General features: G+C 35.2%; 1 protein-coding gene across 1 annotated transcript in view; it reads left to right on the forward strand.

The window, feature by feature from the left end:
* Positions 1-26,013, forward strand: part of ANKRD31 (ankyrin repeat domain 31) — a 169,187-nt gene that overhangs the window by 90,742 nt on the left and 52,432 nt on the right. The window contains exons 16-19 of the mRNA XM_031966397.1: positions 3,268-3,459; positions 4,826-4,968; positions 11,880-12,036; positions 15,723-15,835. Of these exons, the coding sequence (XP_031822257.1) occupies positions 3,268-3,459; positions 4,826-4,968; positions 11,880-12,036; positions 15,723-15,835 (605 nt within the window). The remainder of the gene's footprint in view (positions 1-3,267; positions 3,460-4,825; positions 4,969-11,879; positions 12,037-15,722; positions 15,836-26,013) is intronic.

Below are 26,013 nucleotides of genomic sequence, written 5' to 3' on the forward strand. Positions count from 1 at the left end.
ATTGTAGAGTACTGTACATGCGGTTATAGGATAGTGAGTATGCACCAACTTACTATTATGTACAAATGTTTTCTTGCCATGTCGATATAACTCTGTTTCAAATATGGCACAGGTTGTCACACTCCCTGACTTCCCAGAAAGACCTAGACACCCTTAGGGGGGGATGGAGAGCCAAACCAGGCACATCAGCAGGGTTCCTTACTGGGCTAAAGCTAAAGGGTCTTATACCTTATCCAGGGTTCCGCACTATCTGTGGCCCTCAACACTCTGCATAACCCCGGAGAATTTATTTAATCTTTTGAGGCCTCAGTATCTCTATTTGTAAATGTAGCTGACTTTCTAAGGTTGCTTGTATTTTGACGTCTAAGTTCCTATGACTCTCTTCAGAATGTGAGATTCATGGGGCTATAATTTCCCCTAAACCTTGGAGCCATCTCAGAATCGCTTTGTGAACTCTTAGAAACTCTTTCTTGAAGGCTAATGCATTGATCTAAATTATGAAGTAAGTGAGGTAGAGGACTTTAATTCTACTTTTCTGTTTTCAAAAAATCTCCTTTGTAGCTATCCTCATGATTACAGAAGACCTCTGACCTGTATATAAATCATTCCATTATAATCTTTAGACAATGAGGAAATTAGCTCCAATTTTCAGAAAGAAAGAGGTTACAACTCATCCCCTTTTATATGCATCTTTACATGTCCCCTTCAAGCAATAGGGACTAAAAGAGTCCTTGGCAAAGCTTTGACAGGAACTAGGAGAACATAAAGCATCAATTGTATATAGTAGTCGTAAAGGTTGCATCAACCCTATTTTCATTTTGAAGCTTCTTATGGTTAACAAAAAATAACAAAACCAATCCTAGAAAAGATAGGCTTATTGCTGTCCTTGTATCACTAACTGTGTTGAAGGGTGAGAAAAAATGATGAAGCAAAGGAGGACCTCTCTGTAGCAAAGCAGTAAGTCTACAGGAGTCTGATTTTCCTGAAATACATCCCCTGTGAATCTGTATTATGTACTCTTGGGTAAGCTTCAAATGATTATGCTGCTAACTGATCTGAGTCCTTGGCACAGAGGCCACCGAAGGGTTTGTTAATAGTGAATTTCTCACATAGTCATTGATAACGTCCTCATTCTTGACAATACTTTTGAATCTATTTTCCATTCTCTTTGGTGTGTTTATGTAAGAAATTGTGGGACTCAGCAGTCAGAGATCACTGAGACCTGATACTTAGGTCATGTTTCAAAAAGACTAGCTATTTAGGACAGGAACATGGGAAAGAAATAGTTTCCTTGCCTCAGTTATGTAATGGTTCTTGGGCCATCATCTTTGTCTGCCTCTGAATAAAACTTTAGACTCCATCCCTTGGTCTATCTTGTTTTGCCAAAGTCCAAGGATCCAAGTGTTTTTCTACTCTCTTCTTGCCACCCTCTCTTCTCCCATCCTACTTTCCAGTACTCTTTTTATATTGTTTTCTCCTTTTAGAATGTCAGCTCCTTGAGAACAAAGACTACCTTACTTATATTTTTATTTCTGGTACATAGCATAGGCTCTAGCACATGTTGAATTTTCAATAAATGGTCTGTCTATTCATCTTTATCTAGCTAATTAGCTATCTTGTTGGAAATTTACCTTTATTCTCCCTTACGTTTTCTTTATAGCTTTGGGGAATTCTGAGTCCCACTGTTAGTTCTCTCTATTAAGAGCCCCACATTTAAAATAAAGTTTTGTTTAGTCCCTCCAAATATGACTTGACTTGAGACAACAGGTTGTGTGTCACTAAGCCATATAATGTTCTGTGACAGATATAATACCATTTAGGAGTTTGGTTAGTTTTAAAGTATTTCCATTATAAGTTATTCACCTGACTCTGCTTCTAAAGACCATGAGGCCATTTATACAAGTGATATTTTACTAAAGGTAAAAAAGGCCAGGAAAAATGAATTAATCTCATTAATAAAAGCCACATTAATCTGAAGTATAAAAAAAGAAATTTCAGATGGTATACTTTTATTTTTTATAAAAGAAAAATGGCATATAATAAATAGGCTAGAGAATAGCATTTGCTTTAAAGTATACCAGAAATATGAGGTAGAAATTACCTGCTGCTATATGTTGTAAGACTTTTAAATTTATAAAATTACAATGTAACTTTTAGGAAAAGAAATTTTTTTAGAATAAAACTGTCAAAATTTTTTTACCTATTTTAGATCTCACCACCATGGAATTACTGAGAACAATGATAAATGTTGCACTAGAATTTTAAATGGTTTTTAATCAGGAAGATGATGAATTAACTTAATGGAAAGTAATGTTCTGAGATGAGTATAGTGAAACAGATGAAGCATTGCTATTTTTCCCAAAAATTAAAACTCAGAATTATACACTTGTCTGTGCATTTGCATCAAACACCCTAATGTGTCATGCTGGATCAGCAAACATAACTTTCTGTGAAGATTCCTGGACTCAGAGCCAGAAGACTTAGGATCATTTCCCTGACTCTATGATCTTCTTAGAAAAACAACACTATTATTAAACAGATTGTGTTTAAATCATATAATTAGTCTGAGTCTTGGTTCTCATCCATAAAATGGGCTTAAAATAAATGGACTGAGAAATGGATAGATAGATGGATGGACAGATAAAGCATTTATTAAGTTCTTCCAGGCAATGTGCTTAGTCATGGGATACAAATATAAACAAACTAAATAATTGCTGCTTTTAAGGAGTTTACATTCTAATAGGAAAAGAAAAAGGGGCTAGAAAGTAAGAAATTGATTTAAAGAGAATCTCCATGAGAAGGCATAATGAGGAAATATGCAGTGGAATGCGACAAGATAAAATAAAAACTTAGCAAAAGCAGGAAAGCCAGTGGGGAAACCAAGTTTCCATCAGGATAGGGATGGACATAAAGAAGTATAATTATACTCATCCCTCTTAGAGGCAGTGCAGTATAGTGGATAGAGAGCTGGATTTTGATATAGCAAGATCTGGGTTTAAGTTCTACCTCTGATATATACTAGCTCTAGGATCCAGGACATGTCACTTAACTTCTCTAATTCTCTAGACCAAGACTGTAAGTGATAAACAAGGTGCTAGTCTATAATTGGTAGAGGGAGTTTACTTATTTGGAATTTCCCTAAAATATCAATGAGAGTACAAGTTCAGTCCTATGCTCTTTGCTCCAACCTACGTCACAAGAGTTTTTTTTTAATTTGGAAAATGTTTTAGTACATATAAAGATCAATTACTATTATTGTTTGCTTAGAACTTTCAGCATTTGACCAAGATGATACTGAGGTCTTGCCAGACAAACCTAGTTGTGGTACAGTAACTAGAGTCTGTAAGAGGAATGCCAAAGGCAAAAGTCGTCTGCATTTGGCTGCCAAAAGAGGAGACTTGTCTTTAGTCATAGCACTGATAGAATCTGGAGCCCATCTAAACCAAAAGGACAATGCAGGTATGTGTCTTTTATATCTTTCTAATCTACTTTATAATTTGAATCCCTTAACATATTCATTTTAAGTGTTGACTTACTCATTTTGGACACTTAATAATCTCTGCCCCCTCTTTCACCCTATGAGAAAGTGTTGGGGGGAGTGGGGGGTGTCCAGTTGAGAAGGTAGAATGTAATGGTTAGGAGTGAAAGACAACTAGCTGTGTTCCAGATCTTAGCTAAAGATGAGAAGATGGATCAGTTGGAGTAGAGGAGTGTAGTATGACCAGATCGGGGCTCCTGGGTAGCTGGACCCCAGATCTGAGAGTTTGACGGACAGAAATCTTAACCCTTAATGTTGGCCTGATGACCATCTCCACCATTCCAGAAACTCACAGCTTCTTGCTGATCAGAAATATTCCCTTCCTCCTTAAGTCAAGGCACTTGTATAGTTAGAATTCTTTCCTATTCCCTTTGGCAAAATGGAACAAGTCCTACCTGGGATCCAATCCTCTGCCTCACCAATCACTTCACCTCTCTAAGCATCTGTTTTCTGAATAGTAAAAGGAGGTTGGCCTCTGAAGTCCTTTTCTGCCTTAGGTTGATGATCTTGTGATCCTTGATCTCACAAACTCATTTACACCTTCCTTGATGTATGGATGCTTCTAGAATGCATACTTCATCATCATCCCTTTGGAATAGTGGCTGATTTATATTTTAATTAAAGTTCTTCCTTTTTCAATGACTTTTTCTTTACAATTTTTTTTTATCATATGAATTGTTCTCCTTGTTCTCCCAGAAAAAGATTTTTTGGATTGTCTGAAACCATCCACTTTTTTCTTATATTGAAATATATTCCATTACATTCATCTGTTATGTTCAGTCATTCCCTATTTCCCACCCTCTTAGTTTTCAGCTCTCATCTACAACAAACAAAATTGATATAAGTATTTTTATATGTATGGGTCTTTTCTCTATTTCTTTGACATTTTAGGAGAATAGTCATGTTTACTGGTATTGGTGAGTTAAAGGACATGCTCAGTTTAGTGATTCTTTGTTTGGAGTTTGGAAATGGAGGGGGTGTAAAATTTTGGAATATATACATGCATACACTCTCATACATATATGTATGTACCATATTTATACATGTATTTGTATACATATATGCTTTCAATGAAATCAATATTTTTTTCTGACAGGAGAGGTATATACTTCTTTAAAGCAAACATCATTAGCCATTTTCATGTTTCACATATTCACAAAATTCCCAGATTCACTCCATTGGTAAAAAGAGAATTGTAACAAGGATATGATATGAGTGTGGGTTTTTAAGCAGTGATTCCTGCTGTTATGATTTGATGCTAAAGCCTATTTCCTTTGGTTTTGTTAGGATGGACAGCACTTCATGAGGCAGCTGATAAGGGATTTAATGAAGTAATGGTGGAGTTATTGAAAGCTGGTGCTAATGTTAACAGTGAAAGCCTGGATGGGCTTTTGCCCATACATAATGCAGTTTCAGGCAATCATTTAAAGGTACGTTGCATGCTACTTTTGCATTTTTGTATTTTTTTTCCTCTAGTAAAATGGGAGGGAAAATTGAAGTTATTTTTAACTGAGACCTAAACTGCATTCTTAAAATACTGAACATAGAAATTTACTTGAAATGATAAATGAATATTACAATTTGTGTAAGGGTTTAATGAGTACTGCATTTAATAAGAAGGACTTTCCTATTTGTTCTGCATAGCATAAAGCACATTCTATGTCAAAGGAAACCCAAGAAGCCCCAAATCAACATAAACATTAAAATACAAGTCACAGATGGCTACATTTCTAATAAATTCATTGTTAACTTCTTTAAAATTATTAGTTGCTGTGCAGATAAGGATGAAATGAATGAAACCCATGGTACTATTTATCAGAATTCGTTGGTGGGTTTAAGGTTTTGATGAAATGAAGACCAATAGGAGTTGCTTGTTTCTTTTGTTTTTATCGTTTTCCTTGCTTTTTTTCCTTTGTTTTCATTCATCACAGCTATGGTAACAATGCAGCAGAAGAGAATTCCTGAAAGGATCTAAGATGATTCAATGAAAACAAATTCCAAATATGAATTCTAAAAATCTGTTAGAAATTAATGTTTTTATTTGGAAAGCTGGGGTGTATACTTATAGAAATAGGTCATTCCAAAGCTTATAGAAAAAAAAGATCTTGGTTTAGTAAAGCTGGTTGCATGACTAACCACTAACTGGAATGTGAAGACAAAAGGAATTCTTTTGACCATTAATTGACAGTATTTTCAATTCTTCTTTTAAAAAATGCCCAGGGACCTCTGTTTAAAGTATCAGGGTAACATAAAGGTCTTCACACTATTTTAGACTGTGTAAAGCATTGTACTACAAGCAGCAATGATGCAAAATTTATGATTTGCAGAGTTATAAAAATAAAAGATCATAGTTGAAGATTAAAAATTATGTCAGAGGATGGCTTAATGTTTGAGGTTGCCCTCTTAACTCATGTAAAGTGCTTTTTTTCTTTGCGTTATATAAATTAAGAAAGCATTGATGAAATCATAAGGTTTTTTGGTTAAAGGAATTAGAGATGGTTAAAAAAAAAGGAAGACTCATTATAGATGATGAAACAATGATAATTAAGTGTTATTGCTGTGAAAATGGCAACCAAGATAAAATGAGACTCGTTATACTTCTCCTGTTTCTCCCTGCCCCTGGAAGAAGCTAAGAGCTGAAAATTAATGTCAGTGTATTATAGAAAGACATTACTAACATAAAAAGGAATGAACTGGGAGTTAAAAGTTATGGGTTCTAGAAAGTTATTTAACTTCTCCTTTCTAACTTTCTTCCCATAAAAAAGGATTGTATCTGTACTAGATGATCCTTTTAATTACTTCTAGTTACAAAAGTCTATGAATTTGTTAAAATGAGGATAGGATATATTTTCTTTGGTTCTCTTCTCTGTCCTCTTACCCTACTTCAAGGAAAAAAAATCCTGTGGAATGTTTTGTGTATATGTTACAAATGTATGTATATAGTTACAAATACACTTCTCTCTCATCAAGGGTGTGCGCACACATAGGCTTTGGGCTGACTTGCTCACACCAACCTATCCTCACCCTGGGAAATCTAGTTTCCAGAAAAGGATCATCATCTTAAGAGTCACATTTAAACTCTCTCAGGATCCTAGTCATACCTTCTATTCACCATCATTTAACAGTTTCATGACATGGTAGTTTCTAAAGTTATCATTTACTTAGCAATAATTATTGTTGTTCAGTTGTTTTCACTTGTGTCTGATTCTTTCTAATGATATTTGGGGTTTCCTGGGAAGGACCAAAGTGGTTTGTCATTTACTTCTCCAGCTCATTTTACAGATGAGGAAACTGAAGCAAACAGAGTTAAGTGCCCAAGGTCACACAGTTATTAAATGTTTGATGCTAGATTTGAACTCAGGAAGATGAGTCTTTCTGACTCCAGACTTAGCACTTTATCCACTGTACCACCAAAGTGTCCCAACAATTATTTATGTAATACAATTACAATTTTATGACAATCACCAATTAACATCATATAACAAAATTACACAATCATATTCTATACATAAACCTGTATGACATATTGACAATATAGTGTTTCTATGGGGAGAGTAGGCATATGATTAGAAAAATCTGTTAAGTAGGTCCATGGGTGTGGAAAGCCCATGTGCTGGGAATAACTTCATAACTCTGGAACTTGTGTCCTTTTTCTGACTCAGGAATTGTCCAAAAAGTTTTTGATGAATGCAACTTTTGGTTTAACAGATGTTTTCAATGTTAAGTTGAATCTTCCATCCCATGCTTGGTAAACACCTCACTAAGCATAATGTCTAGCTGCTGTGTCCTGCTTTCTAGAGCCCCTAAGTTAGGGTGACAAAACATACCATTGCTTTCTAGAGCCCCCAAACCAGGGTTTAAATATACCTTCCTAGAGGAGAAGTGATGAGGCAGGACTCCAGAGAATGGTGGGAAAATGGAGTCTATTTATTTCAAGGGCTTTCCCCTTTTTATAATGTAATAAAAACATCACTGAGCACATAGGACCACATAAACAACTTGCATATTGTATGTAGTTTGCCACCTGGTATCATTCTTCCACCTGCTATCACTCTGTTTCAATCTCGACACAAGTTGTCACCAGCCCCTGACTTCTCAGGAAGACCAAGAGCCCTTAGGGGAGATGCCAAACCAGACACTGGTAGCAGGTTCCTTCTGGGCTGAAGGGTCCTATACCTCACCCAGAGTTTCCCCACTGACTGTGACCCTCTACATCTAGCCTAACTAGTCAGTCTGCTAGGTAATTTCTTCTAAGCTCTTCCTGTGGTTAACCAGACCTACTCCTCAATAGCAACCTTATTACTTTTTTTTTTTTTATTACTTTTGGCTTCAAGCTTAGTTGATCACAGTTCTGAAATATGTCCTTTCATCTTCTTAACTTTCTTATGAGTTCAAACTCTAGGTCCTCTTCATGAAGGACCCTACCTTAGTTCATAGTTAGTAATCAACTGGTCATCTTCTCCCATGATCAAGTGATTTACATTTATCCCATATTATAAAACAATCCTGGTGCCCATTTTACTCCAGTTAATCATTAAAAAAATCTCTGTAAATCTATACACATTGATGTATGTATGTATACATCACTGAAGTATGTTATATTCTCCATTCACTCTAGTATTCAGCAGCTTGTCACATTCAGAAGGAGCAACTGCTGTCTTAGAAGTGAGTTAGATTCAACTTTAGTAACTGATTTTTTAAAAGAACTCTGAGCATATCTATATTCTGAACAAATAAACTGTTAGTAGCAGACATGTTCCAGACTTCTATACATAAGGTTTTCTTTTAAACATTTTCCTATATTCTAGAGACATGTTGAGAGCCAAGGTAGATATGTTTACAGGGCCAACTTTGGAGTCTGGAAGGCCTAGATTCAAGTCCTGCTTCAAATATATGTATTGGTTCTTTGACAATGAACAAGACATTTAACTTTCCCATTCCCCCAGTCAAATCTCTTAAGACTAAAAATTACAAAGGGGCTAATGATATGAATAAGTGTAAGATTTTTCTATCCCAGATGTTCTCCAACAATAAAGAACTCAGAGATCCAGCCAAAAAGAAGGGGGGGGGGCACATGTGATAGCATCAATATTGGTATTCTCCTTTCTTTTCACCTATATTTTTTACCCTTTCATCTTTTTTTTTTTCTTTTGCAAACTCTGTGTATTTTTTCATTATTGTTGACTTCTATTTCTCATCTACTTCCTCTCCTAAGATAGGCTGGACATTGTAGTGGAGAGTGCCTGGTCTAAAATCAGGAAGACATCTTTCTGAGTTCAAATCTGGTCTCAGATATTTATCAGATATGTGGCCCTGAGACAGTCACTCAATCTTGTTTGCCTCGGTTCTGCATCTGTAAAATGAGCTTGAGAAGGAAATGGTCAACTACTCTAGTATCTTTGCCAAAAAAAAAAAAAAAAAAAAAACCAAATGAAGTTGCAGAGTCAGACTTGACTAAAAATTGACTGAACAGCAACAACAAAAAGATGAGAGAGAAGAATGAAATTAAAATGAAATGAAATGAATAAAAAGAATGAAATGAAAGAAATGGAGTAAAAATGAAATAAAAAAGAATGGACGAGAGAAACACATAGGCTGAAATGGCTATCTCAATCCTATGTGCATAGCAGATATTTCCCTGTATTTCTTTGATTTAAAAAAAATCATTCTTTGCATGGATTCCTTTAGAATTGGAAAGACTAGACATCTAAATTGGGTGGTTATCTTTATCTTTTCCTTTAAAATACTACATTACTTTAAAATATGGCCTGACCATTTCTCATTTGTAGAACCACTGAAAGCTGCCCCAAAGTCCAGATTTGCTTTATGCCACTATTCCAACACAAGTGTGATGATGATTCCAATACAAGTGGAACGGAAGGAAGTTAGAAACAGGCCTTATTTTAATAAATAGATAAAATGTATGATTGCCTACATTTCATGATTTGAGGGATCCAGAAAGACTCTCACATTTAAAATATCCCCATCACCACTTGTCAGGAGAGATTTAATCTCTTTGGATAATTATGATTGTTCCAAAAGCATTCTAAAATTTATATGTTCCTGAGAGGTTGTGAAGCTTATATAGTTTTCTGTTTAAATATTTCCCAAGATGGCTTGTTCTGGGGTGAGGGCAGAAGACATTGGTTGTTTTGGAAAATGACTTGTATGAGGTGAAATTTTTCTAACTCCAAACTATTTTCCTAATATATTAGTTGGTTGCTAAGGGGACTAATACATGTAAATTACTAATAAACATTACACCTAAAAGGTAGATTTGACTTTTTGTTAAAAAATTTTCAGTATAAAAATCAATTAATATAATATTTGGAAAAATGATACACAAAGAAGGATAAAATAATTGACATCTGAGCAAAAAGTGCTATGTTCTTGTATTTATTCACAAATCACTATTAATATGATCCCATTTTTCTACTTGCATAGAATGCTTTTTAGCCCCAATCTCTATACTTTGAATCAAAATCACCCTGGAAAATTTTCAGGGAAATTTGGCATCAAAGGCCCTTATGGAAGACTTTTCTTATCTGTTGGTGCCTTTAATAACTATGTAGCTCTTTAAATTTTTTCCCCTTAAAATCATATCGATTTAAATAAATAAATAATTTGTAGTTCCATTTGACTTCTTTCTTCCATACTTTTCCTATCTCTCCATTTATGGGCACAATTATAAAAAGAAAAATAATGTACACATATAATAGTTTTATATCACTCCACAATCAAGCAAAGTTTGAAAAGCAAAGTTTACAGGCTAGCCCACAAAAGCCTAATTCATTCATCAAATACTTGGGGGGGAGGGAAGACCATTGTTTTTACTAAACAACCATTTATAATAGTTTCTGTAAGGAATGTGCTTTCAGTTACAAATAGCAATTTCTAGAAATAATTTCCTACTTAATAGTCTTAGGAGGTAGGGATTCTTTATTATTTTTATTTTTGCATGGTAGAAGTAAGGAGTAGAAATTGACACAGTCAGGAAGAACTTAACTTTCACATCTTCATAAGATATGGAGGGTCTCAAGATCATTTAATTCCCAACTGTCCTAGATTTGGAAATAGACAGTGGCCCCATGGGGATTCTTAGACTCCAACTCTGACACTGTGTGTTCTAATTATTTGTACATCAAGTGTTCATGAGTAAAGGACTAGTGAAAAGTATTTAGCTATCTTAAGAAAAAGTTTCATTTTAAGGTTTTTTTTTTAAGGGTAGCATATTTAGTAGACTATTCATTTAGAAAAGAAACACACTAATCTTTCTCTCAACTAACAATGCCTACAGGAAATTGTGGTGCACTGCCAGACCACAAGACCATAAATAGGGTATCATCCAATATGCTGCTGGTAGAAATACACCCTAACTGCACGCAAATGTTGGGAGTGGAAATAATTGAGAGCTGAACTTAGACATGTAAACCTATCAAGTGATGATAGTAAACACTGCAGAGAAATACATTCATTCCTTATTAACCATTAGTACTTTATCTATTATTAATATACCAGATTGGTTTCTAGGATGTTAGCTAGTTGACAAGTAGCTAGAGCCTATAAAATAGGTATCCTTTGATTAAAAGAAAAGAAAAGAAATCAATTGTTTGCATGGAGTGCTATCCAGTGAGATTAGAACTGAAAGTAACATTAGTGTGGAATAATTTGGATAACCAGGAATTTGTAAATGTGTGGAAACACTGAAGGAAAGAGTTCCAAGAAAGGGTACTAAAAAGGAAAGAAGGAAGATGCTGAAGGCAGTTGTTAACTGCTTGACCACTTCTACCTAAAATTTCAGCATACCCTCTGAATATTATTTGTTGTTGCCTGGGGACAGCCTTAGTGATCAAATTCACACATCTTTGCTATCTATTCCAGAGTGACTGAAGTTAGAAATTTCAGGCCATATTGGGATGAGAGGGAAAGGAGAATACAGGTGAAGGAAAAGATCTTTGAGGGTTTAGGTTGCACAGCTGAGGCAGTTCTAAAATTACCAGTATTGAACTGCAGTGTTTATTCCTAAGAACTGATCATTGCATAACTTTCCAAATTCACAAGTGACCAATATTCAGGTCTGCGTAGTACAACACATAATTTGCCACAAGCCCTTTTAATTCATTTAGAGCAATAATTGCAAAGCTTTCAAATCCTTTCTGTTTAGTTGCTTCACATAAACAAGCCAGGTTAAGGAAATGGATCTGTTTAGAGTTATCATTATAGGCATCAAAATGTAGTCAGAATTTATTGACTAAAATTCCAAAACCTAATTTTGGATGTGATGATAGCAGTTATTATTGCTAACATATATATGAAGATGAACCTTAAGAACCCTTTCTAGGCTGCTGAGCTCCTGCTGCAACATGGTGCAAACCCTAATCAAAAGGACGGGGATCAAAAGAGTGCCCTAGATAGAGCAAAGGATGAAAAGATGAAGAAATTGCTGAAGTCTTGGAGTGGAAACGAAACTAGAAATATTTGTCACAATAAAGTCACTGGTATGTTGTTATTCTCTTACATATACTAAATATATGTACACACACACACACATGGGGTTTTCACACCCATGTTGCCATATATATGCATATACATGGATACAAATATATGTACATCTTTGAATATGCATGAATACACATATAAACACATATGTATATATAAAGACATATATGTATGTGTGTGTGTGTGTGTGTGTGTGTGTGTGGATGTATCCTTGTTCAGGCCAGAAGTCCTTAACCATATGGCAGTCTGGTGAAACCAATGAACCCTGTCTTGGAATAAATATTTCTTACCTACATTCATATTTGAAGAAAATGTAAATTTCAATTAAGGATTAGTGAAATAATTTTTCCCATGAAAGTTCACAGACCTCATGAAATCTTTATAGACCCTTTGGGAATCTGTGAAGCCCAGGTTAAGAACCCCTGGCTTAGGGAAGCAGAGTTTACATTCTTTAAAGTGGTAATATTATTTGTTTGTATCAAAGAAAGGTGTTTCTTTCATTTAGTTGTGAAAAACTTGTTTATTTTTGGAAATGAGCATTTCCCCATTTGGTTGAATTTCCTGCTCATTATATCATATTACATTAGTGTTATGTTAAATTGAAATCCTAATAATTGTATCCTGTTTGTTTGTCCTTCATTCTCTAAGAGGACCATGATTTTGGAGAGGTGATGCCATGATATACAAGTGAATTGGATTCAAGTGAGGGAGATCTGTGCAAGGTCACCTGCCCTCACTTTCTCCTCCAGAGCAATCTGGGTCCAGTGGCAAAATATAGATCTGGAGATGAGCCTGGATAAAATTGGTCTTTTTAAGCTAAGATCTTCAACAGATTTCAGTTTGACTGAGACTGTACCCATTAAGTGATTAAGGTTAGGTAGCAATTGAGGCAAACAATACCTGAAATATTTCACACATACACACAAAAACTACTTGAATGTGTTGTTCCCTATGTTAGCATGTAAGCTCCTTGAGGATGCTGTTTTTTCAATTGTATTCTCCACTACTTAGCACAGGAGTACATGCTCAATAAATACTTATAAATTGATTGAAGATTTATTTGGGGATGCTTTTAAAACATTTGTGATTACCACTAATAGCTAGAATGTTTTTTTAAAGATCATAATAGACAAAGATTACATAGCTTTTCTTTTTCTTTTTTTGGTTGAGACAATTGGGGTTAAGTTACTTGCCCAGGGTCACAGCTAGGAAGTGTTAAGTGTCTAAGATCAGATTTGAACTCAGGTCCTCCTGACTTCAGAGCTGGTGCTCTATCCACTGTACCAGCTAACTGCCCCAAACTTATTCTTTAAAATTTAAGAAAAAAATTTAAGTTTTTGAATGCATATGTGTGAGTTTTAAGTGTAGATGCTTTGTGAGGCATTTTTTCTTAAAATGTATGGGTTACTTATATCAGAATATGTCACTTTAAGCCTTCTGAGATTTTTCAAAAAATTCACTTAATCTTTTGGGGCCTCAGTTTATTAATCCATAAAAATCCTCTATAAAAAGAGAGGTCCTTACCCAGTTCTGAATCCCATAAGTCTATAAGTGCACAGACATTTGAGAACAATCTCATTTTTCATTTTCTGCAGAAAACATCACAGGTTATGACACCTTCACCACTTTGGGCTGCCTCTTTTCCTGCCTTGCCATTGTAGCTTTTCAGTGTGGGCTGATCTGGTCTCAGAGGAGGGGAGAAAGTATGTGATATTGCTCATGAACTTTCCATACAGAAGCACAATCTAGACTCTTCACTTGACTATTCACCAATTAGTTTTCCTGACAGAGAGTGAATTAGAGAAGAAGGGAGAAGTTTACTTTTGAGTCTTACACTCAAAAAAGCTTCTGGTTAAGTATATCTGAAAGGTTCAATGAGGTAAATATGTTAAACGCTACAGAAAAGAAAAGGATTCAGATGCCATTATTTTAAACTTGCTAGTTGGAGAAAGGAAAGAGGGAGGAAAGAAATGTAGGAAGCAAGAAAAGAAAGGAGGAAAGGAGAAAAAGAATGAAGGAAGCAAAGAAGGAGAGGAAGAGGGAGGAAAGGAAAGAAATAAGAAGCAAGGTAGAAAACAACCACTTATTAAATACTTATGTGTAAATATTTGAAATTAGATTTAAACTCAGTTTTTCCTAATTCTAGGCTCAACACTCTCTCCATTGTGCTGAATAGCTGCCTCATGAATATAATAGTGAAATCCTAAATAAGGAGTGTTTCAAAAAACAAATTATAGAAACAATAATTATGTGAAAGAAAATAATAATTATGAAACAATATACCAAAATTTAATAGAAAAAATAAATTTACAAATATATGTATAAGGGATTTAATAGGTTACAAAGTTCAATACTTCCCTTTTACAGATGAAGAAACTGAGGTTAAAGAGATTAACTGACCTTTCTTAGATGCAGCTAAATCAGAAATCAGACAAATATAAATCCATATCCATATATAATGGAACACACTTTATGAATTAAGTAATAAAAGATTTGTGGCACATATATTTATAGCATATATATGTGTGTATAGATATAGATATTCATGTGTTTATCATATATATGTATGGGGTGTTCAGGGAGGACCAACACTTTGGGATGAAGACTTGCCAAGCCCTTTAAAGGGCTGCTTATTCACCTTACATGTCTACCACCATCTAGCTCTCAATTGTGGCTCCAAGAAGATGCAGCAAGTGCTGCTGTAGCTATACTCTGGTGACCTCTCTGGAGATCAGCTAAAACAGGTTGGTATAACTGACAGATCTGTCAGAAAGTTGGGGAATGTCTCCCCTAGGATGTGAAGACTTCCCTCCAGGTGTAATGTGTGGATGAGAACCATTTGTTCCAATGGCCATGAAGGTAGCCAAAGTAGTCCTTGTGAAGCACATAGAGCTTCGTTACACATCAGGGATGCCAGGGTCACCTACTGTATCCCGGGGCATCCCCAGTAATTTGGCTTTTGTCCTGCACTGAACTTTGATGACTGGAAAAGAGAGTGAGGCTGAGGATTTTGTGCAACTCTGCTTCACTTAAAATCAATTCATAGGCAAGTTGAAGCATCATTTGCATAACATCGGTCTTTGAAAATGAAGGATGAACAACAATTCATAACGATGTAGGACTGAAGGACCTGACTACATGTTGTTAGTCATTATTTTCTATGTACTTGAAAGTAATTTAACAGCATTTCTTTACATATATTCCATGATATAAACTGGTCATTGCTCTAAAATAGACTTTACCTAATTAATCTGAATTAATATGTCAGCCAATAATCAAGCATTTATTAAGTACCTGCTATGTATTAGAACTGCACTAAGGGACCAAAGGGAACAACTGTAGCTGGGGAACAAAGGCAAAAATGAAATAGTCCCTTCTCTTAAGGAGGTTATATTTTATTAAGAGAGAAAGCATATGCACATGCATAAAATATAAACAAAATAAAAGGTAATTTGGTGAGTGGGGCAGGGAAACCCTAGCATTTGAGGGAATCAGGAAAGACCTCCCATAGATCAGCTTAAACTGAGCTTTGAAGGAAACTGGCCTAATATTTTTAATTAAGATCAAAGTTTTATGATTAGTCACAGACTTTGTTCAGTGGTGGTATTTCTATTTCCATAATAGCAGGTAAAGAGGAATTCAGCTCTTATATATATTTATTATATTATCTTATTTTTCATTAAAGCAGAAAAACCTTCAAGGTCAAAAAGACAAAAACAGGAGTCTTGCTGCAAATCTAAAAGTGCTGGTCCACTTTCATTTTCACACCAAGATTCGACAAAAGAAGGAGCTCCCATGGTGAGTGAAATTTATATCTTTCATATTCCTCATGACAGAAAATGCCAGTCCTGTTGTGCCAGCCAGAATTACATTTGGATGGCATTTGCTGAGTCATAAGAAAAAGCTGAAGACATTATTCTAATTCAGTTAAAACATGCAACAACAGATTGGCAAGAAGAAATTGTATGATTAATTGCATTGGAAAGAATCATTAGTATACATAATACAAAAATAGTAATTAATATGCTATTGTCCATATTACTCATCTTGGTTTCTCTATCCCTCCACCACTGCCCTCATGTCTTTCTCCCCCAAATGACTGATTACAGCACTGAGTCATTATAATGACTGTGACTGCTATGCCACCACTGCATAAGTAAGCCTTCACTAATCTACTAGTCAGTCAGTCAGTATTTATCAAGTGCTTGCTATATGATAGGTATAACAATAATAACAATAAGAAGAATTAGCATTTACATAGTGTTTCAAGGTTTGTGGAGTGCCTTATAAATTTTATTTTATTTTATCCTCACAACAGCCCTTAGAAGTAAGTGCAATTATTAACCCCACTTTCCAGATGAGGAAGCAGAAGTAGACAAAGATTAAGTTGCTTAACCACCAATAAATAAATACCTGAGGCTGGACTTAAGCTCATGTCATCCTGACTCCAGTTCCAGCACTCTACTTACTGTGTGCCCATCTAGCTACTAAGATTGAGGAATATAAAGAAGGGCAAATGCACTGCCCCTGCCTAAGCTTAATAATGGATTCATTTTAGAATTTGTTCAACCCTCTTGAAGGTCACCTTCTAATGGGAAGGATAAGATGCAAACAACTAAATACATGTAAAATACAGAAAAAGTCAATGTAAAGTCATCTCAGAGGACAGACACTAGATGGGAGATAGGGTAGGAACAAGAGAAAAGTCCTCTAACAGAGGGGGGGGGGTAATTTAAATAGAGATCTGAAGGAAGCTAGGGACCTGGGTAAAAGTAGAAGTGAGAACATTCATATTGTGGAAGATAGTTAATGAAAAAGTACTTAGTTGGCAGATGAAATGCTAAATGGGAAGAGCAACAAGAAAGCTAGTGTTGCTAAATTGTAAAGTAAAGTAAAAGAGGTAAAGTGTAATGTAATGTTCTCTTGTTCAGTTTCCTTGGGGTTTCTGGGAGCAGCCTTCGTTTCAGTTCAGTAATCACCACACAAGTAGCCAGGGGTTAAAGTCTTATCTCCTTCACTTGGGGCTCGGCTAGTTTTCTTAAAGGCCTGCCTCTCTCCTTGGTTCGGAGAGCTTGAGCTCTTGCCTGTCTTTTCTGCCCTCTGAATCTCTCCGAATCAAACTAGCTGAGGCTTCTATCTTATATGCTCTACACTGAGTATAAACCAATCATTATATCACTAGGAAACCATTATTTTGTTGTAGGATTAACCATGCTAAATTACATAACTATTGTCTCTATTAATTCCACTGATTTAGTAACTTGTAAGAATGCTTTGTTTCAAGTTCAGAGTTCTGGCCCATAATAGTGCAAGAAGACTAGAAAAGTAGGAAGGGCCAGGTTGTAAAATTTAAAATACAAAACAGGGCATTTTTGAGATAACTTCATTATTAGCTACTAGAGTTTAATGATTAGGTCAGGGGGTAATGTAGTCAGATTTGTCCTTTAGGAAAATCACTTTGAAGGTTGAGTGGAGACAAATCAGGATAGGGGAGTTACTTGAGGAAGCAAGGATCTGACCAGAAGGCCATTACAGTAGTCCAAATGGGAGTTTATGGGAGCTCACCAAGGTGTATATTGTGAAGGTAGAAATAAGACAAATCAACAGATTGGACACATGGAGTATGTTGAGTCAGGAGTCTGTGATGACAATGAATTTGCAGGTTTGGAGGACTAAGAAGTTGGTGGTATCTTTGATAGTAATAAGAAAATTTGGAAGAAATGATCCCAGAAATCATTATTGGATTTCATAATTAATCCACAATAACAAATTTGACTCTATATGAAAGCCTGTATGTGGGGGAAGTTTTATACTAAAATAGCTTAGCAGATTCTCAAAATATTTATTGATTGCTAACATAAATATTCTTACTAGATACAAGCATGCTTTGTTAGGCAAACATTGATGTGATGAATGGGAAAGGACTTCCCATGAATATAAGAAGTCCTATAGAATATGGTCAACTTGCTTTTTTTTTTAATTATAGCTTTTTATTGACAGAACATACGCATGGGTAATTTTTCACCATTAATCCTTACAAACACTTCTGATCCAACTTTGCCCTTCCTTCCCTCCACTCCCTCCCCTAGATGGCAGGTAGTCTCATATATGTTAAAATATATTTTAAATACAATATATATGTACATATTTATACAGTTTTATTGTTGCACAAGAAAAATTGGATTTTCCTCTTTGTAGTGGCCAGAAACTAGAAACTGATTAGATGCCCTTCAATTGGAGAATAACTGTAAATTGTGGTATATGAATATTAAGGAATATTATTGTTCTGTAAGAAATGACCAACGGATGATTTCAAAAAGACCCGGAGAGACTTATATGAACTGATTTGAGTGAAATGAGAAGGACCAGGATATCATTATATACTTCAACAACAATATTATATGATGATCAATTCTGATGGACGTGGCCCTCTTCAACAATGAGATGAAACAAATCAGTTCTAATAGAACAGTAATGAATTGAACCCAGCAAAAGAACTCTGGGAAATGAGTGTGAACCACTACATAGAATTCCCAATACCTCTGTTTTTGTCTGCCTGCATTTTTTATTTCCTTCACAGGTTAATTGTACATTATTTCAAAGTTCGATTCTTCTTGTGCAGCAAAATAATTGTATGGCTATGTATACATATATTGTATTTAACTTATACTTTAATATATTTAACATGTATTGGTCTACCTGCCATCTGGAGGAGGGGTGGGGGAAGGAGAGGAAAAATTGAAACAAAAGGTTTTGCAATTGTCAGTGCTGAAAAATTAACCCATGCATATATCTTGTAAATAAAAAGCTATAATAAAAAAGAAAAAAAAGAAAAATCGGATTTAGAAAGGTAAAAATAACCTGGGAAGAAAAATAAAAATGTAAGCAAACAACAACAGAAAGAGTGTAAATGCTATGTTGTGGTCCACATTCATTTCCCAGTGTTCTTTCTCTGGGTGTAGCTAGTTCTATTCATCACTGATCAATTGGAATTGAATTGGATCCTCTCATTGCTGAAGATGGCCACTTCCATCAGAATTGATTCTCATATAGTATGGTTATTGAAGTGTATAATGATCTCCTGGTTCTGCTCATTTCACTTAGCATCAGTTCCTGTAATTCTCTCCAGTCCTCTCTGTATTCACCCTGCTGGTCATTTCTTACAGAACAGTAATATTCCATAACATTTATATACCACAATTTACCCAACCATTCTCCAATTGATGGACATCCATTCAATTTCCAGTTTCTAGCCACTACAAAAAGGGCTGCCACAAACATTTTGGCACATACAGGTCCCTTTTCCTCCTTTAAGATCTCTGAGATACAAGCCCAGTAGAAATACTGCTGGATCAAAAGATATGCACAGTTTGATAGCCCTTTGGGCATAGTTCCAAATTGCTCTCCAGAATGGTTGGATTTGTTCACAACTCCACCAACAATACATCAGTGTCCCAGTTTTCCCGCATCCCTTCCAACATTCATCATTATCTTTTCCTGTCATCTTAGCCAATCTGACAGGTGTGTAATGGTATCTCAGAGTTGTCTTAATGTGCATTTCTCTGATCCATAGTGATTTGGAACACCCTTTCATATGGGTAGAAATAGTTTCAATTTCATTATCTGAAAATTGTCTGTTCATATCCTTGGTCAACTTTCTTTTAATTGATATAATGTCCAGAAGGCTTTTTAAAAAGGGATTACTCCCAAACCACAGATAATCAGATAATAATAAAACTAAGAGAATAACTCATTCCTTTCATACATAGGTATTTTGTAATAGCAATGAATTCTTACCTCTCCTCTTTTCCCTTATCAAGAAGGTCTGATGGAGTAAATTTTTTTTTTATAGCCTTTTATTTACAGGATATATACATGGGTAACTTTACAGCATTAACAATTGCCAAACCTCTTGTTCCAATTTTTCACCTCTTACCCCCCCCACCCCCTCCCCTAGATGGCAGGATGACCAGTAGATGTTAAATATATTAAAATATAAATTAGATACACAATAAGTATACCTGACCAAAACGTTATTTTGCTGTACAAAAAGAATCAGACTCTGAAATATTGTACAATTAGCTTGTGAAGGAAATCAAAAATGCAGGTGTGCATAAATATAGGGATTGGGAATTCAATGTAATGGTTTTTAGTCATCTCCCAGAGTTCTTTTTCTGGGCATAGCTAGTTCAGTTCATTACTGCTCCATTAGAAATGATTTGGTTGATCTGATGGAGTAAATTGAACTTGTTACCAAATCTCAGCATACTAGGATTAAAATATAACTTTTTTCTCACTAATATTTTATTTTTCCAAATATATGTAAATATAGTTTTCAACATTCATTTTTGTAAGGTTTTGTGTTCCAAATTGTTCTCCCTCCTTCCTTTACTTCTCCCCTTCCCAAGACATCAATCTGATATAGGTTAAATATGCACAGTCCTTTTAAACATATTTTCATATCTGTCATGTTGTGCAAGAAAAATTTTTAAGAAAGACACCCATAAAGTATGCCTTGGTGCTGTAACTGGAGGTAGAATGCTAGGCCTAATGGGTGATTGGCATGAAAATAAATATAATATTGTCAGTCAATAAACATGTTAAATGCCAGGAACTATGCTAATCACTTGGGGTATAAAGAGAGACAAAAAACAACATCTTCCTTTAAGGAGCTTACAGACTAAAGGGGGAGACAACAAGCAAACTTATATGTACAAACTAAATACAAGAAAAATAGAAAATAATTAAAAGAAGGGAAGCACTAGCATTAAGAAGGATTGAGAAATACTGTTCTTATGTTCAGGGAAACATGGATACAGAGCTTAGAAAAGAGAAAGTTAAAACTTTATCTTTGTAAAATTTCAGGTTTTTAAATGATTTTTAAATGGTAAATATGTCTGTGAATATGGAACTTTATACATATATATGTGAACATAGAAATAGAAAAAATATAACATGCAGGTTTAGATTGATAATAAGAAGATGGACTTATCTCAAAAATGCACACAGAGACCTTGACGGGCTCTTTCAAGATGGCACTATTCATAGTCAGGCCTCTGAGCTCTGCAGGCACAGAACTTTGATATATAGCCCATCTAGGGAGGATGTGGCATTCAGATAACTTGCTTCTACTGCTGTCATTCCCATGAAACTGATTAGTACCAGAAAGCAATTTATTAATTTACAATGAGGGATATATCTTTCTTGTGACTAGATATTTGTATTCTCTATCAAGGGCCTTACTTTCCTGGTGTCTAGTTACTGAGTGTGAAGTTTTCCATCCCTTAATAGGGCCAAATTTGTAAAGTATGCTCTCTCTAGCTAGTTAGTCATACGCAGGCATGATGCATGTACTTTGGGCAGCTGCCACAGGCTGAATAGAGGCACTCATTTTTGCATATAAGCCAATCAGCGAGACTTTCTCAACATAACAAAGTGATATATAGTAGGGCAACACAATAAAGTTCTGCATAGCAAATTTGAGTTTATATGTACTATGGAGCAATAATAAAAGAAATTAAGAGCATCTAGTTATAATTTTAAGTAGTCTTAATTAAATTCTGATACAGTATTATCAACTACCATTTAATTTACATTTCATTTAATTTTATACTTAAAAGAAACTTTTGCTTTCTTCCACTTAAACAATGTTTTTAGCCACTAAAAATCTCAAGTACCCACTTTCAAATTTTTGTAGCCTGATTTGTTAAAAAATCCTTTAAAAAATTCATGCTACAATCCCCAACACTATTTTTCATTAATTACATTTTACACTCGCTGCTTTCTCATGATATCTAGAGAGGAAGCTTCCTCATAACAGCAGTGTTTCTCCAGATCATATTGTAAAATTGTTGCTTATGAGAAAGTTTGTTGGGGACAACTATTCCATCTATCATGTGTATATCTTCATTAGTTATATAATTATTAGGGTAGTACTTTATATTATTCAGTCATTTTCAGTCATGTCCTTTATGACACTGTTTGAGGTTTTCTTGGCAAAGCTACTGGAGTAATTTGCCATTTTCTTCTCCAATTCATTTTTCAGATGAGAAAACTGAGGCAAGGGAAATATAAATTATCCAAAAGAATATAGAGATGTTTAAAAATAAGACTGTGAAATGAAATGAGAAAGAGAAATAAAAGATACTCATTTTCTTTTCAAGAGTTTGAAAAATTAGAACATTAAGTAACCGTTTTCCCTTCTTCCCTACCCCTATCTTTAATGAGGTTGTTAGCCATTAGGTCCAAGAGTCTCCAATACATAATTGTAACCCATGCATACAAAAGCTAAAAAAAAATCATGTTTTTTGCATGAACTTGTGCCTCTGGTAGCAAAATGTGGTCCAGCTGAAAATTTGAGGTAGTAGAGGCCTATTTTCTCCCTAGGATAGTTTTCCTATCACTAACTCTAGTATGTCGACTTGGAATGAATCTTTTGTCACTACTAAATGTTGTTTTGTGGTTGTTCACTTGTTTCAGTTGTGTCCAACTTTTTTTTTGGCAAAAATATTGCAGTGATTTGCCATTTCTTTTTCTAGCTGAGGCAAACAGGATTAAGTGACTTGTCCAGAGCTACACGGCTAGAAAGTGTTTTAAGCCAGATTTGTCATGAAGATGAGTCTTCTACCCACTAGTCCACTGCTAAGTAGTGAGTAATAATTTGAGCATATAGCCTTTTGGATTCTAGGGATAATAGAAAAATTGGGGAATACAAAAGAAGAGCCTTCCTGGTCATCTTTTCCTTCTCTATGCACAGGATTGTTTTGTGCAATCATTTGAGGACTACAGATAAAAAGCTATATTGGATGCCTCAATTTTTGTTGTCTAACCCAAGAGTGACACCTAGTTCCCATAATCAAGGAAGAGTGTTAAGAGAGTGGAAGAGGATAGGAATCGCTGTAAACAGAAAATAAACCCTTTTCTCTTTGGCCCAATATTTTCTTGCATGCCCCCCTAGATTTTTTTTTATTTAATAGCCTTTTATTTACAGGTTATATGCATGGATAACTTTACAGCATTAACAATTGCCAAACCTCTTGTTCCAATTTTTTACCTCTTACCCCCCCACCCCCTTCCCCAGATGGCAGGATGACCAGTAGATGTTAAATATATTAAAATATAAATTAGATACACAATAAGTATACATGACCAAAACGTTATTTTGCTGTACAAAAGAATCAGACTCTGAAAATTTGGTACAATTAGCTTGTGAAGGAAATCAAAAATGCAGGTGGGCATAAATATAGGGATTAGGAATTCAATGTAATGGTTTTTAGTCATCTCCCAGAGTTCTTTCTCTGGGCGTAGCTGGTTCAGTTCATTACTGCTCCTTTGGAAATGATTTGGTTGATCTCATTGCTGAGGATGGTCAGGTCCATCAGAATTGGTCATCATATAGTATTGTTGTTGAAGTATATAATGATCTCCTGGTCCTGTTCATTTCACTCAGCATCAGTTTGTGTAAGTCTCTCCAGGCCTTTCCGAAATCATTCTGTTGGTCATTTCTTACAGAACAGTAATATTCCATAATATTCATATACCACAATTTATTCAGCCATTCTCCAACTGATGGGCATCCACTCAGTTTCCAGTTTCTAGCCACTACTAAGAGGGCTGACACAAACATTCGTGCACATAATTATATATTATATATAATTATATTATAGAGCAGCAGTTACCAAAACCATTTGGTATTGGCTAAGGAATAGATTAGTTGATCAGTGGAATAGGTTAGGTTCAAGGGACAAAACAGTCAACAACTATAGCAACCTAGTCTTTGACAAACCCAAAGACCCCAGCTTTTGGGATAAGAACTTACTGTTTGACAAAAATTGCTGGGAAAATTGGAAACTAATATGGCAGAAACTAGGCATTGATCCACACTTAACACCGTACACCAAGATAAGGTCAAATGGGTTCATGACCTAGGCATAAAGAATGAAATTATTAATAAATTAGAGGAACACAGGATAGTTTACCTCTCAGACCTATGGAAGGGGAAGGAATTTATGACCAAAGAAGAACTAGAGATCATTACTGATCACAAAATAGAAATTTTCGACTAAACCAAACTGAAAAGTTTTTGTACAAACAAAACTAATGCAGACAAGATTAGAAGGGAAGCAATAAAATGGGAAAATATTTTTACAGTCAAAGGTTCTGATAAAGGCCTCATTTCCAAAATATAGAGAATTAACTCTAATTTATAAAAAATCAAGCCATTCTCCAATTGAAAAATGGTCAAAGGATATGAACAGACAATTCTCAGATGAAGAAATTGAAACTATTTCTAGTCATATGAAAAGATGCTCCAAGTCATTATTAATCAGAGAAATGCAAATTAAGACAACTCTAAGATACCACTACACACCTGTCAGATTGGCTAAGATGACAGGAAAAAATAATGATGATTGTTGGAGGGGATGTGGGAAAACTGGGACATTGATTCATTGTTGGTGGAGTTGTGAACGAATCCAACCATTTTGGAGAGTAGTTTGGAACTATGCTCAAAAGTTATCAAACTGTGCATACCCTTTGATCCAGCAGTATTACTACTGGATTATATCCCAAAGAGATTATAAAGAAGGGAAAGGGACCTGTATGTGCACGAATGTTTGTGGCAGCCCTTTTTGTAGTGGCTAGAAACTGGAAACTGAATGGATGTCCATCAGTTGGAGAATGGCTGAATAAATTGTGGTATATGAAAATTATGGAATATTACTGTTCTGTAAGAAATGACCAACAGGATGATTTCAGAAAGGCCTGAGAGACTTACACGAACTGATGCTGAGTGAAATGACCAGGACCAGGAGATCATTATATACTTCAACAACAATACTAGATGATGACCAGTTCTGATGGATCAGGCCATCCTCAGCAACGAGATCAACAAATCATTTCTAATGGAGCAGTAATGAACTGAACTAGCTATACCCAGAAAAAGAACTCTGGGAGATGACTAAAAACCATTACATTGAATTCCCAATCCCTATATTTATGCACACCTGCATTTTGATTTCTTCACAAGCTAATTGTACAATAATTCAGAGTCTGATTCTTTTTGTACAGCAAAATAACAGTTTGGTCATGTATACTTATTGTGTATCTAAGTTATATTTTAATATATTTAACATCTACTGGTCATCCTGCCATTTAGGGGGGGTGGGGGGTAAGAGGTGAAAAATTGGAACAAGAGGTTTGGCAATTGTTAATGCTGTAAAGTTACCCATGTATATATCCTGTAAATAAAAGGCTATTAAATAAAAAAAAAAGGATATGAACAGACAATTCTCAGATGAAGAAATTGAAACTATTTCTAGTCATATGAAAAGATGCTCCAAGTCATTATTAAACAGAGAAATGCAAATTAAGACAACTCTAAGATACCACTACACACCTGTCAGATTGGCTAAGATGACAGGAAAAAATAATGATGATTGTTGGAGGGGATGTGGGAAAACTGGGACATTGATGCATTGTTGGTGGAGTTGTGAACGAATCCAACCATTCTGGAGAGTAGTTTGGAACTATGCTCAAAAAGTTATTAAACTGTAGATACCCCATACCCCCCTAGATTACTCAGTGTTTGACACTGCTTACTGTCTCCTGACTTAATTTTAACTTCCCTCTCTCAGGATCTTAGATTTAGAAGCAGAAGAGATCTTGAGATCCATCTACCCACCATTCTCATTTTATAAATGAGGAAACTGAGGCACAGAGAGGCTTAATGACTTATTTAAGACCATACTAACAGTAAGCAGTAGAACTGTGATTCAAACCCAAATCCTCTTTCTCCATATTCAGAACGTTCTCCATTATTATTATGTTGCCTTTTTGCATCTTAGTTTTTTATGACTTAGACCTTCATAAATCTTCTGGGTCATTCAATATTACAATTCACTAATCTGTTATGATCCTAAAGACATAGAATGATAGAGAAGGAAGCTTAGAAGTTATAGACCAACCTCCTCATTTGA

Source organism: Sarcophilus harrisii, chromosome 1 (genome assembly GCF_902635505.1).
Source record: "Sarcophilus harrisii chromosome 1, mSarHar1.11, whole genome shotgun sequence".
Classification (NCBI taxonomy): domain Eukaryota; kingdom Metazoa; phylum Chordata; class Mammalia; order Dasyuromorphia; family Dasyuridae; genus Sarcophilus; species Sarcophilus harrisii.